A 15,324-nucleotide genomic window follows, 5' to 3' on the forward strand; every position below is an offset into this window, starting at 1 on the left:
AGTCTATTATTCTGTGATATATTCTCTCTTTATTCAGAAAACATACTCACATACATATGTAACATATGTAACGGAGAAGACCTTGTTGTTACCCGCCCCCCCCCCCAACGCACACACAGCACCTGTCCCTCTCTGTTACATATGTATGTGAGTATGTTTTCTGAATAAAGAAAGAACAAAGAAAACTGTGGTGAGTTCCAACTCCTTTCCTCTCTTCTTATATTTATATTCTATGGACTTTACCACATCAGAGCACCGCCACTACTCAAGCAGATTCCTTACTGTTCACACTGAACCTTTCCGAAAGCATTGCTCTTTAGCAGAGCTGTACTTGTCACTTTCTGCCTAGTTGTAAAGAGTTAGTTTGGTCTCCTCCCGGCCAAACTCAGGAAGTGCATGTGGGGCATGGTGAGGCACAGCTCTCGCAGGCTTCAGTGACATTGCACCTGCTGGGGAACACCCACTTTCTCCTGCCGGGAGCTCAGACAATGTGAGCAAGGGGAAAGGTACTTAAACATTTTTTAAGGGCGGGGGGGGGGGAGTAGGAGTAGTTAAATTGGCACTGTCACCAACATTTTTTTTTTTATATATATATATATATATATATATGTTTAGTACTTATGCACTACAACATGTCTCTAATATAGTTTCATTATTATTATTATTTTTTTTTATTAAAATGGTTAATTTTACATTTGAAAACCAGCCACTAGGGGTCTCCCTCCGGCAGCCTGGCGTGACGTCACGATTGAATTCGGACCGGTGCCGGACGGGTGTTCAGCCTGCGCTCACTCCCTGCCTGTCAATCAGACCGGCGGGAGCAAGCGCTGTGAAAGCTGGGGTTTCCACGCATTGGCTCCCTGGCCTTGCATGCCGGCCTCGCCTCCCGACATATACGCGTGTCAGTGCACACTGAATCTCAGTGCTGCGCTGTCTGTCCTGTCCTGTACATGGGTATGTCTAATCTGAGGTCTTATAGGGAGTTGTGTGGGATAGGGGGAGCGGGTTGCGCCACGGCCGTGGTCTTATAGGGAGTTGTATGGGATAGGGGGAGCGGGTTGTGCCGCGGCCATGGTCTTATAGGGAGTTGTATGGGGGGGGGGTATGCGGGGAGCGGATTGCGCAGTGACCATAGCAAAGATAAATTGTTTTCAACACAGGGTGTCACCAGTTGTTTCACCAATACAACTTGAATTTGCCCCCTTCCATAGACATGAATGGAGGGGGCGTGGCGTGACGTCACGTACCCAGTCCCGGAAACCCGGAGGTTTCCGAAACTGGAGATTCAGCACCCGCATACAAAGTGGGTGCTGCAGGAAGATCGCGGGGGGTCTCAGCAGCGGGACCCCCGCAATCAGACATCTTATCCCCTATCCTTTGGATAGGGGATAACATGTTTTTGCCCGGAATACCCCTTTAAGGAATATAATCTGAGTTACTTTAGAAAATATGGTTTGATGACTATTTAAATTTCTGTCCATTGTCAGTATCTCTGTTTGTTTTCGCCAAGTCACATTTGAAGGATGAATGCAATCTTGGCCAACATTTACTCAAGCTCTGTTCATACCAGCTTCAGAAGCTCCATTCAGAGTCTCCATTGCAGACACAGCTACTAACTGTTACAATGTATTAGACCAGGAAAAAGTCTGAAAAGTAAACATCTTAGCACAACACTCCAATCCTGAACCCAACAGTTACATATTATGTACACTGTAAATAATCCATTCTCTGAATGAAGATACTAGGCAGACACTAAGAGAATATACAACCTCAATGCAGATGCTGTATTGGTTGCATTCATACTTCAGATCACATTGAGGTAAGTCAACACTGCTAAACACTCAGCAACCATACTGGAAATGAGAAACAAACTTAACAACCTTTCTCTGATCCCTCTTGTTAAAGATACCGAGAATGATAACATTTGAGATGTCCATAGCCAACAATGGAAATTCATATGCATTAATAAAATCTCGCTCATGTTGAAAATCACTTCTAATGACACTGGCTATCCTTATGGTATGACATGGATGAGTAGCATCATCACGTAGAGAATCCAACTGTTCCCCTTTTTTGGCTGAGAATGAGGAAGTGTGACCTGATTACAAACAGATTTTGCACCATGTTAGACGCCTTGGTGTGATATATCGGGTTCCCATTTTCTGACCACAATATCACTCCAAAAACTGGCCTATAAAGTATAATTTAGTATAATAGTAGTTCCCAGCTAACGAGTTATAATCTACAGTACTGAGCACACAGATTTATTATGATGTATTAAGGATAGGCAAACCTCTTTTTTGTTGTCAGCCTGCAGGGATACATTTTGGTTGTCTTTCATGGCCTTTTGGTTGAGGACAGAAGACACTGATTTGTACAGCTGAATGAGCGAGCTGCTGTCGCTCCCCTCCTTTAAAAGGTTTGTTGACCTTTCAGATAGAAATGTTGCCAGGCTGTCAGCACTTGTCTCGTCATATGTGACCTGGAAAAAGAAGGGCATCTCATCAAGTGCTTTTGTTAGATAAACAATGAAAAGGTAACTAAGCATGAAGCTCTTTTTTATGTCATTTTGTAATTGTTTTTACTGGAAGGCCCAGACCTCCAACCCCAGGAATGCCATTGGTATTCGTGATTAAATATGGAATAATGACAAACACAAAACAGAGGGCACTGCTGTAAAGAGGGACCCAACGAACTGTCACTATGGCCATGCTGAGTCCTAGTGTCCCTGAGTCCGGGGGTGCTGGGGACCAAGAAATCCAAAGTCACTCAACAATACACAGATAGAGAGAAACAGGTACCCGCACTCACCGCAAGGAAACAGCAGACCGACTCTCCTGGACTCTAGGATATACCCGGCATCAAGCTGGCAGCAGGGCGCTCAGAGTGGAGGCCACTGCCGGCAAAGTTTTGCGCAAGACGCGCTTCTTCCGGCCTCGTATGAGGCCGGAAGAAGCGCGTCTTGCGCGAAACTTTGCCGGCAGTCGTCTCCACTCTGAGCGCCCTGCTGCCAGCTTGATGCCGGGTATATCCTAGAGTCCAGGAGAGTCGGTCTGCTGTTTCCTTGTGGTGAGTGCGGGTACCTGTTTCTCTCTGTGTATTGTTAAATATGGAATAATAATGTATCAAATCATCACTGTGTTTAGGATCTGCGCTAGTGATCATGACAGCAAGTAGAGATCTTACAAAAAAAAATGTAGAGTTGATACAGAATGTATGTTGTATCATAACATCCCTTTAAAAATAACCTTTTTAATGGTATTTTGGAGGCTAGTGTTTGGAGTATTCCCAGACGTATATATCTTTGATGTATGCCACTGGCCATATTATTATAAAAAAAAATGTATACTGCATAGTATTTTATATATTTTTTGCATGGCTTACTGTAAGGTGAGTGCAAACTTCGAAAGCCAATAAGACACAATTTTAGCCTCCATCAGGATAAAGGAAACCCATCACCAGTTTCATACAGCCCAAGCCACAGGCAGCATGAAATGCTGACAGGCTCCCCCTGAATGAAACTGTTGACAGGTTCTCTTTAATAGGGGCCTACGGTATGTTGGGCATATACGCATAAGGTGAACATGTAAAGAATACATTCAGCCTATCAGTGTATATCTTTCAAAGCTACAAAATAAAATAGTATGAAAAATAATGCATACACTGTATAATAAATGCACATCAAGCTATTTATTCATTATTTTACCTTTACTTTCACCATAGTACTGACTGAATCACCAAAGCTATTTGTGACAGTAACAGTTATGTTTAACAGGAAGCCATATTCTTCTTCTCCGAGAGGTAAATACACAGAGGGAAGTTCTTGATTTGGACCACAGTAAAGTTGAGAGTCTAAAATATAAAACAAATCAAGTAAAGCTGCCCATGGAAAGCACATGCATTGTGGTTACTGATACTGTGCGCTTAAACACTTGCTTTCGTTGTGGATGAATTTGAGGAATTTCATTTAAAGCGGATGGAAAACAGAGAACAGCAAGTAAAGTGTTTCATTGAGAAATTTAAATTAAAGGGAATCTGTCAGCTGTCTTTCCTGCTAAGAGCTGCAGAAACCGATGAATAGCTGTTAGAGTATAAAAGCAATCTGTACTTTTCCTGGAGCGTATGTGAGCTTAAGTGTCAAGGAGGTGGGGCCAATCTGCCTAAGTCACATAAAAAGAAGAGAACTAATTTTGGAATATTATTTTTCATGACTAAAGTTCAAAGTGCTTATTTATTAACATCTGCTTTTATAAATTAGGCAATCTAGGCAAAAGGGGAACCAAAATTCCAAAGCCAGTGCCTCCTTAAAGAGTACCTCTGATTAACCCAGTTCACTGCCCCCATCATGCCCCATGCCTTTATTTTCATTATTTTTTAGTGTTCTACCTTGATATTGCTCTGTATTTTCTGCTCAGCCTCAGGTTCAGGTTCACCAACTGGGAAGGGGCGTTACCCAGCAGGCGTCACATCATCTGAAGCCATACAGGGGAGAACTTCCTCCCTTACTCTGCAACTAACAGCAAACGGCAGTTAAGTGTGAGAGGAGCTATGATTGGTTAATGCTGGACCCCCCCCCCCCCCCAAGCACTCCAGACTGCATTTCTTGAGTTTGGATTTCTGTCAGGCCAGCAGGAGTCCAAAGTCTGTGCAAAAGATGGGGGGAAATGTTCTCTGGACAAGTAGGGAGACACCTAGTGGTAGCTTTTTTTAAACACAAATAAAACATAGACAACTTAATTTTTTTTAAACAAAGTATATTAGAAAGATTTTTTATTTACCATAAGGATTGCAATAGAACAATTATTTTTAATGAGAGTGCCCATTTAAAGGAAAACTGTCACTTAACTCCCCCCCGCACTAACCAACCAGAGGTACTGGCTGGTAGTGCGGGGGACGCTGATCAATATGCCTACCATGCCCGGATCCATCCAGCTGTTCACCCGTTATCTTCATTATTCCTGATATGCAAATGATCTTCTAACTGGCACAGGCGGGGTTACATGCCTCCATCTGGCACTGTGACATCAGCGCCGCTTGTCCGCAGCACCGCCTGGCTTATGAATATTCATCTCCTCCCTCTGCCCCCCTCTCCTCCCCGCTCTGTACAGGACTCCACTGTGCTGAGGCCACTTCCGTGTGTACAGTGGAGTCCTGTATAGAGTGGGTAGGAGAGGCGGAGGGAGGGGATGAATATTCATAAGCCGGGTGGAGCTGCGGACGAGCGGCGCTGATGTCACAGTGCCAGATGGAGGCATGTAACCCTGCCCGGGCCAGTTAGAAGATTATTTGTATATCAGGAATAATGAAGACGGATCTGGGCATGGTAGGCATCACATTGATCAGCGTCCCCCGCACTACCAGCCAGTACCTCAGGTTAGTACGGGGGGAGTTTAGTGAAAGTTTTCCTTTAAGCCACTCTGCTGTATTACAGAGAGCATTTAAATGACCCCTGTCCTAATGTGCACTTAGGGAATACACCTTAGATGTTTCTCTATAAGGTGAAATAGAGAGCAGCTACTGACAATGTTATAACATTATTATAATGTATTTAATGCACCTAATTTATAGTTTTGGCCACTATGTGTAGCTCAATTTAATATTATGACACTTACTTGGTTTAGGATAGAAACAGTACGTGAGAGAGATGCGCTGATCTTGAACACAGGAGTCATTTAGAGAACATGGAGAAAGGCAGGAGATTTGGAAACTTGTCATTACAGTCCCCTCATTAGGGTATATGGTACATCTGGGCACCTCTGGAGGTAGCAGGGTGCTAACAACTATCGTGTCCTCTCCAGATTCATGCAAAGTCTTAGCTAAAATAAACCAGATGGATGCAGGTATTTCAGTACAAAGGCAATAACAATGTCCTTAATAAAGAATTAAAATGATGTCCTAACTATCTATTTATCAATCTATCTGTCTTTAATGCTCATCAGGATTACTGATCAATGGAATGCCAGAAGTCAGGCAGGTAACCACCCCACAAGGAAGGCAAAGAAGGGAGTGATATACATAGCAATTTCTTGCAGCAGTTTTCTTGTTGCACAACTCCAAGCGCTTTATTGTAGCGATACAGAGGAGGCACAGTCACTTAGAGGGAGTCTAAGCCTTTAAAACTACACTATATAGAGGGCAGCAGTGATTATATACCTAGGGTTGCTGTCATGCAGGTTACATGACCCAGACAAGTGGATACAGACCCTTCATGTTAAAGGGGTACTCCGGTGGAAAACTATGTTTTTCAAATCAACTGGTGCTAGAAAGTTAAACAGATTTGTAAATGATTCCTATTAAAAAATCTTAAGCCTTCCAGTACTTATCAGCTGCTGTATACAGAGGACATTGTGAAGTTATTTTCAGTCTGACCACAGTGCTCTCTGCTGGCACCTCTGTCTGTGTCAGGAACTGTCCATACTAGAAGCAAATCCCCATAGCAAATCAATCCTGCTCTGGACAGTTCCTGAAATGGACAGAGGTGTCAGCAGAGAGCAATGTGGCCAGACAGAAAAGAAATTTATAAAGAAAAGAACTTCCTCTGTAGTATCCAACAGCTGACAAGTACTGATTAAGATTTTTTAAAAGAAGTAATTTACAAATCTGTTTAACTTTTTGGCACCAGTTGATTTGAAACAAAGTTGTTTTCCACCGGAGTACCCCATCAAGTACACAGAGCTTTCTGAACTGACCACTACCCTGGCCCCTTCTTTTTTGTTTTCAGTGACGTTTCTAACATTCTCCAGATGGGAAACTAGCGCCGTCAGCCTTGTTTCACATTAAGCAACTTTCTCTACATGTTGACATATATCTTGCAAAGGCAAATCCAGCTTTAAAGGAATCATTCACTCACCGATCAGCTTTATTCTGACAGCGCCTTCACTTAGGTTTTTTAACAATGTGCTGTTCAGCACAAGAGTGGACAAGTCACTTTGTAACAGAATTAGGGAACTTGGTCTGAAATCACGTAGGTGGCAAACAGCGGGAAGAGCTGCAGACTGGAAAGAAGTGAGAAGCCAGGGAAAGATATTACAAATGTTGATAAAATTAAAAGGGATATCACACTAAAACAAGCGATTCCCATATGCCCTTAGGACACATGGGTATTAGAGAAGGATGTTTATGCAATGCCATATAAACACATTACACCCAATACTGAGCAATTATAGTAGATCAAACAAACTCTGGGTAAGGTTTTGTCATTATGTCTGTCTGTATCTATTAAGTTTTGAATATTTCTTCATGTACCCCACTGAACATTACTTATTTTATAGTTTTTATTTATACTGTCATTAAAATTTTTATTTGCATATGATATACCTTAAGGAATTTGATAGGGAACTCCATCAGAAAAAAAACATTAGATCAACTGATGGCAGAAAGTTAAACAGATTTTTAAATTATTTCTATTAAAAAAAATCTTAATCCTTCCAGCACTTATCAGCTGCTGTATGCTCCACAGGAAGTTATTTTCTTTTTGAATTTCCTTTCTGTCCGGCCACAGTGCTCTCTGCTGACACCTCTGTCCATTTTAGAAACTGTCCAGAGTACAAGCAAATCTCCATAGCAAACCTATCCTGCTCTGCACAGTTCCTAAAATAGACAGAGGTGTCAGCATAGAGCCCTGTGGTCAGACAGAAAGGAAATTCAAAAAGAAAAGAACTTCATATGGAGCATACAGAAGCTTATAAGTACTAGAAGGACTAAGATTTTTTAATGGAAGTAATTTACAAATCTGTTTAACTTTCTGGCACCAGTTGATTTAAAAAAAAATGTTTTCCAGCAGAGTACCCCTTTAATGCCAAAATTCCCTTGCAGATGTACACTGCTTAACGCTTATGTTATGAGGGAACTCCTGCCTCTACTAGCACCTCATTCGTATTTGGAATGAACTGTTAATTGTTGCCTATTTTAATATATGAATTGTCTTTTTTGTGCTTAGATTATTGTAGCATTAACCGTGATACATGATACATTGTACATGGACATAAGTCTTAGGGTGTTCTTTCCAGTTCCTTCAGGATGTTGCCACACACAGCATTTTCTGGAAAACCACCAAAACCAGAAGTTGATCAAGCAAGAAGGTAAAGTCTTTCATTTATATTTCTCAATCTGGGTTCACACATTGGGGACATATTCAAAAACTTGCAAAGTTTTACTTAGATTAGGCAGCCTAAAATACTTACAATATTACATAGTTAAAGGGGTACTCCATTGCTAGACATTTTATCCCCTATCCAAAGCATAGGGGATAAGATGTCTGATCACGGGGGTCCGGCCGCTGGAACCTGCACGATCTCCATGCAGACACTCGGTGTTCTGAACATTATGTTCAGAACGCTGGGTTCAGTAGGCCGTGGTCCTGACGTCACGTCATGCCCCCTTGTGACATCATGCCAAGCCCCCACAATTCACGTCCATAGGAAAGGTTATGACAGCCTAAGTTTGACAGCTACAGTGAAGTATCGTGTGTACTATGAGACACTAACCTTCTGTACTAAGCTCATATCAATATACCAGCTGTAGGTAACACCTTCACAGTTTTCACAAGCAGCACTGACTACCACCTCCTCCGAAATGTTAACATTTTTGCAGTTGGTCTCACATCTAAAATTAAATAATTAAATTAACAACATTTTTAACAAACTTTAAGCCCTAAACGGATGTAACAGTAACATATGTTACAATATGTATCAGGCAACCTACCTCCCAGGAAGAAATTAATTAAAGGAAATCTGTCAACTCCTAATGCTAAAATGGGCTGGTGACTATCATGTATAAATGTTAGAGCAATAAACACATACACTAGTTAGAGCAATAAACACAACAGTACCTGCCTATGTTTGAAAAACGTATATTTTCTATAAAGTGTCAAAGAGGCAGTGCCAAGCAACTCAAGTGTTGCGGGCTGGCAAACCTGCTTGACCCTCTAAGCTTTACATTAAGGGCTCAACTTCCAGCACTGAACCTTGTCTTGAAATCTCATGCACATGCCATAGATACAAATAGCAGTTATCTGCTATGGTGTATGTGCAACATTTCACTAAAGTGTTTGGCACTGGAGGCTAAGTCCTGAATGTCAATCGAGGAGTGTCAAGGAGGAGGAGTGAGAAGGTATGAAACCCTTAAGCACTTGAGCAACTCGGCACAGCCTGTCTGACAGACAATGTAAACATTTTTTAGATTTTATAGGTTTTTCAAGCAGGGACAGCAAAACCAAAGGTACTGTTGTATTTTGGCACTGTAATGGATAACAAATACACTTGACTGTTGGCAGCTTGTTTCACATACATATTCAGTAGTATAACTACATCCACCACAATGGAGCTGTTTTACTGTCATATTAAAGGGGTATTCTGGGCCAAAAATTTTATCCCCTATCCAAAGGATAGGGGATAAGATGTCTGATCGCGGGGGGCCCACTGCTGAGACCCCCGCGCTCTCCCTGCAACACCCGCATTCTATGCGGGTGCTGAATTTCCAATTTCGGAAACCTCTGGGTTTCCGGGACTGGGAATGTGATGTTACGCCACGCCACCTCCATTCATGTCTATGGGAGGGGACATCACACCCCCTCCCATAGACAAGAATGGAGGGGGCGTGGCGTGTTTTTGCCCGGAATACCCCTTTAAGTCTATAGTATTAATGTTCCGTATAGTATGAAACCTGATAAAGTGTTTTCTACCAACACAGGAATATACAATATATAGAGAGAGACATACAGAGCCAGGCAAAAACTACAGCAAGGCATTTTAAGTCTGTAAAAAAGTAGTGAAATCAGATCTGTTTAATAGGGTTAAAAAGGTTTTTTTGTTTTGTCATAAGTTTACCATATACATTAAATATATACATATACGATTTGAGTAACTTTGGTAAATAGTTTACTTATTGTAATCATCATTTTACAGTTTGCATATACATATCATCCACATCAACATCTGAGTGACATTACAACTACATAACTTTACTTATGTTCTTCTATTTCTGGTTAACACTATGTTTACAGAATACCTGTCAAATAAAAAATGCAGTTCTATCTGCGGGCATCATGTTATAGAGCAGGAAGAGCTGAGTAGATTGTTATATAGTTTTAAGGGAAAAGTTCCAGGATAACTTCATTTATTCATAAAAACCGCTGCTCATTCTGAGCTACGTAGTCAACTCAATCATATGGCCACTTTTACATAAACAGCTGTCGATCATGGAGTGGGAAAACCTATAAAAATCTTGATACGCTGTTAATATAACTATTTTATCACTTGAACTCTCCAAGTATCTAAAAAATATACACATACACAGACAATAGACAAAAGTTTAAAAATGGGTGGATGGATGTCAGGACCAATAATAATGTAAAGGATTGGCAAAACAACTCATGCAAGTAAGCCAAAAGACCCAAATAGGCAGGTGTCATAGATCAGTAGCATTGGGTTTATTGTAGTAATTTGCATACAGCAATAAGTTTCACTTGCAAAAACTTAAACATCCTTCACATCACGTTCTTTACATAAACTTCTGTGTTTCTAACCAAAAACTTGTCACGTTCAGTCACAAAGTCAGTCTGTTTTGGTTTAGAGCAACTCATTTCTGCTGCTTTATGGCAGTGCTCACACACCTGTGAGATCAGGTTCAGGACTACAACACACCTCAGAACTGGAGTATGAGAGTGACTTTATCTCCAGAACCTTCAGTCACTCCCAAAACCTGCTTTCTTACAATATATATATATATATATATATATATATATATATATATATTGTGGCAGTGTGGCAAGGAAAGGGTGTATTTCCTTGGCTCACCCTGCAGAAGCTCTCACCTGCTTAAGTAATGAGGCAGGAGGGAAGGGAGGTGTATATGAGATGGAGACTGAGTCTAATGTGGGCTCTTCCTAGGAGACAGCATGTGGGCTGTAGGGGAGAGACAGAGCCTGCTGAGGAGTGCACAGCCTGAGCTATGAGTGGCTCAAAGTGTGACATGAATTGTGAGTAGAAGGTTGCAGGGGACATATGTTTAACCAGCTGAGGGAAGCTCAGCGGTTGTTAGTCAGGACAAGCTGATCTGTTTAGTCAGTGACTAGACGGTCTAGGATTTTGTTTTGTTCCTGCTTTTTTGTTTATTTCTTTCCCTGCAACCTGTCTAATAAAACTGGCAAGGTGCCAGATTTGCATTATTAACATTTGTTTGCTGGTTTATTGAGAAGGAACGCATCCTGTGGCGTGGTCCAGGACGATCCCAGAGCTAATCCCCAAGACGGGTCGTCACATTTTGGTGGAGAATGCGGGCACGCCGTTGCTAAGGGCAACCTGTTGCCAAGGGTAACCAACAAGCGAGTTGGAGAGGAGCCGTTGCTAGGAGCAACCCCCTGCAAGATTGCAAGTCGGTGGAGCCCAGCAGAGGAGTTCCAGCCCAGTTTGGTGTCTGTGGAGGAGCGTTTCTAGGGGCAACGGATCGAGAATTTTTTTCAAGAAAATGAGACAACCTCGAAAGGCCGTTGCTGGGAGCAATCGACGTGGGCCACAAGCTGTGGTCGCCAAGACGAAGCCGAGGTCCCGTGAGTTGTCGGTGGGCGGAATCCCACTGTGGGTGGACTTGGATTGTTGCCAGACTGTATCTCGGATTATGCCAGAAATAATTACATTTGTGAAGTGCCGCCCGGAGCCCGGTAAGACTGTTCAAATTACCTTTGATACATGTTTTGGGACAGTAAGCCATATGATGGAGGCATGTGCGGAACTTACAGTGGAAATTGTACTGGGCAGAGACTTTCTGGCAGCTGTGGGATGCTGAGAGTGCACCTGAGAGTTCACACACAAAGGTTCCGGAAGGAGTGAGGACTGGGGGGTCTCTACTGGACTGTGTGAATGGTGCTGTATATTGTGAACCCATGCATGCTGATAATGTTTTTCTTGAAACACTTATGTTAATGTGTTCTGATGTAAAGAGTTCTATTCCCACCTCTCGCAGGACAAAAGAAAACCTGTGTGAGCTGGAAATAGAAGGTAAAAAGATGACGGTTTTGTTAGATCCAAAATGTGTAATAAGTCTGGTAAAGACCAGCTGCAGAAATCCAGACCCCGCTATAGGTCTATACAAGCCGGTATTTGGGGTTATAAAACAGTTAATGTGTGTATTTCTACTCCCTATGGTACCATAAGTCACAAGGTTGCAATAGAGCCTACCTTAGAGTATGAAGTAGTACTGGGGAAGGATTTTCCGTTTTTTCAGCAGTTATGGGAAGATAGTCAGGTGACTAGAGCAGGAACACCTGATAGGCTCACAACACTTGGTTTTCACCACATAGCAGGGGACAGTAACTCAGCAGAGGCTGAGGACGGGGAGTGTCAGCAGACCCTAGGTATATGTCAGGTGGAAGTGTGCCAGACCACTAGGGGAGCTGAAGAACAGTCCACGAGTCAAGTTAAAGTGGTGATTGGAATAGAAGCTACGGAGATGGCTGGGGAAAAACCAAAACTCCGGAAGAGAGTACCAGTGGAGCTGGGGGCTGCGCTTACGGTCACAGACAGAGTCCTAAGTGAAGGAGACTGTGACAAGACAAAAGAAAAGTCTGCCAAGAAGCAGAGAGACAGTTCAGAGGAACTGATCAGGAATCTCCCTGACTCGCTGGTGCCAAGAGCCATTGAAGTTGTTGCTAGGGGTAACAAACTTACCGCCAAGGGATTGCCGGTCTGACGGGAGTGTTTAGCGAGAGTCTCCAGAGTTGCCAACGTGGTGGGAGAGGAAGAGTGCCAAGTGTCGTGGCACCTGTTGTTGATGATAATAACAAGGCACAAGTGGCCGCAACCCCGAAAAAGGGGGAGACTTCATCTAGAGATGGAGAAGAGCTGGGTCAAGTGTCTGACAGAGGACCAGAGGATGTCTCAAGGTCTAACAGCGAGAGTGAGGAGACCGCTGTCAGTAAAAGGTCTCGGAAAAGACGAGCTGGCCTTGGGAAAAAACTGGAGCAGATCCAGAATCTGGAAGAAACCCTGTAGATGGTTTCCATGAAGTTGTTGGAGAAAGAAAAAGAGGTACATCGCTTGACAGAGGAGAAGGACAAATCACTTGCTGACTTTAAGAAAGAGCAAGAAGCGAGGCTTCAGCTGGAAAAAATAATGGAGCACCACAGAAGTGAGTTCGTGGCTCTGCAGGATGAACTGTCCCGCTCCCAGGGTCTTGTGACCAGCAAGGAGAGTGAAGTGCAGAGTCTGGCCAAGCGGATGTCATTCCAGGAAGAAGAAGTGAGTCTTCTACATGGTGCATATCAGGCTCTGCGGAGTGATCACAAGGCTAGCCTGGTAGCCATGGAAAAAATAGAAAAAGAGAAGAATGAAATGAAGATGGAAGCTGAAGCTCTTGCCAGCAATCTGGAGAGTGTCTCTAAAGCTAAGAGACTACTTGAGGAGGAAGTCAAGGTGAAGAATGCCCTTGCACATGCTCTTCAATCTGCTCGTCATGACAATGACTTGTTCCTTGAGCAGTATGAGGAGGCCCTGGAACAAGTTGAAACTCTGCAACATGAAAACAAGAACTTGCAACAGGAGATCTCAGATTTATCTGAACAGATTGGTGAGAGTGGAAAATCTATTAATGAGTTAGTGAAGTCCAAGAAACAGTTGCTGGACAGTGAGAAAATGATCTCCACAAAGCTCAAGAGTGAGCAGCTGAAATATATAAAGCTGGAAGGTGACATAAAGAGCTTAAAAGAGAGCCTGGAAGCGCAGAACGAAATGCGCAGAAGGTCCCACGTAGCTGCCTTGGTTTTGCTGGGAGCGCAACTCTACGAGCAGGTGGCTGTGCTGGCGGACAATGAACAATTGAGGAAACAATTGCTGTCTTCAGAAGATACTGTCAGGGACTTGACAGAGTTACTTGACAGTGAGAGGATGAAGTCCGCTAAGCTCCAGTGTAAGCTGCGAAAATGTGAGAAAAAGGAAGAGGACCAGGAAGTCCTAAAAGAGAGCAGAGACCAAGATATGGCGGAATTGGCTCAAGAAAGGCTTCTGGGGCCGAAGTTACAGGATACAGTTATGCTTTCTCTGAATCCAAAAAGTCCTCTAAAGCTAAGATTGAGGTGAAGTCCCCTGAAGCTAGGACTGAGCTGAAACCTGGTGGGAAATCCTCTGAAGGGGAGACTAAGGACAAGAGAGGTGGGAAATTCTCTGAACCTGAGCAGACCAAAAATTCTAAAGGTAATGCTGAGGCGGAGAAATCCTCTGAAGCAGAAGCTAAACCAGAGTCAACCTCAAAAGCTGTGAGTAAAGAGAATGGCACAACTGAAGCTACAGGTGAAGAGAAGAGTAAGCCTGAAGAAGCTGCAGTAGTAGAGGCTGATTCTACACAAGAATCTGAAGGAGCCAAAGACTCTGAAGCCAAACCTGAGGAAGCTGGTGCCCCTGAAGAGAAAGCTGGAAGGGATTAGGTGAAACCATGTGAGAAATCCACTGAAGTCAAGACTGAGGTGAAACCAGGTGGGAAGTCCTCTAAAGTTGAAACTGAGATGGACCCGTGTCAGAGGTCCTCTGACGGTACAGAGAACAAGACAGTGGTTGGTGAAGCCACTGAGGCCGAAAGATTCTCTGAAGCAGAGGCAGAGGTCCGGCAAGCCAGAAGAAGACAAAGTTTAGAAGCATCGGTCCTCTCACTCCTTAATTTCAAGAACCCTGCCCACATCAGGGTGAAGAACCTGGTACTGGACAGGTGTGACCGAGAGACTTGCAATTGGTGGCTGGTAAAAGTCCGGAAGAAAAAAGTCAAGGACTTCAGAGACTGTGGGACAAAAGTTGTCCAAGAGAAAGGAAAGGCAGATGGTTTCTGCCTTTCAAATACATGTGCTCCTTCCCGGTGGTCTGAGCAAAGGGGGGATATGTGGCAGTGTGGCAAGGAAAGGGTGTATTTCCTTGGCTCACCCTGCAGAAGCTCTCACCTGCTTCTTAAGTAATGAGGCAGGAGGGAAGGGAGGTGTATATGAGATGGAGACTGAGTCTAATGTGGGCTCTTCCTAGGAGACAGCATGTGGGCTGTAGGGGAGAGACAGAGCCTGCTGAGGAGTGCACAGCCTGAGCTATGAGTGGCTCAAAGAGTGACATGAATTGTGAGTAGAAGGTTGCAGGGGACATATGTTTAACCGGCTGAGGGAAGCTCAGCAGTTGTTAGTCAGGACAAGCTGATCTGTTTAGTCAGTGACCAGATGGTTTAGGATTTAGTTTTGTTCCTGCTTTTTTGTTTATTTCTTTCCTTGCAACCTGTCTAATAAAACTGGCAAGGTGCCAGATTTGCATTATAAGCGTTTGTTTGCTGGTTTATTGAGAAGAAACGCATCCTGTGGCG

The 15,324-nt window shown here is 43.3% G+C and overlaps 1 protein-coding gene across 1 annotated transcript in view; it reads right to left on the bottom strand.

The window, feature by feature from the left end:
• Positions 1-15,324, bottom strand: part of LOC130276601 (polycystic kidney disease protein 1-like 2) — a 264,668-nt gene that overhangs the window by 68,064 nt on the left and 181,280 nt on the right. Inside the window, exons 14-18 of the mRNA XM_056526192.1 lie at positions 8,487-8,604; positions 6,851-6,995; positions 5,613-5,816; positions 3,707-3,852; positions 2,294-2,482 (exon numbers count right to left, since the gene is read on the bottom strand). Of these exons, the coding sequence (XP_056382167.1) occupies positions 2,294-2,482; positions 3,707-3,852; positions 5,613-5,816; positions 6,851-6,995; positions 8,487-8,604 (802 nt within the window). The remainder of the gene's footprint in view (positions 1-2,293; positions 2,483-3,706; positions 3,853-5,612; positions 5,817-6,850; positions 6,996-8,486; positions 8,605-15,324) is intronic.

Source organism: Hyla sarda, chromosome 6, assembly GCF_029499605.1.
Source record: "Hyla sarda isolate aHylSar1 chromosome 6, aHylSar1.hap1, whole genome shotgun sequence".
Classification (NCBI taxonomy): Eukaryota; Metazoa; Chordata; class Amphibia; order Anura; family Hylidae; genus Hyla; species Hyla sarda.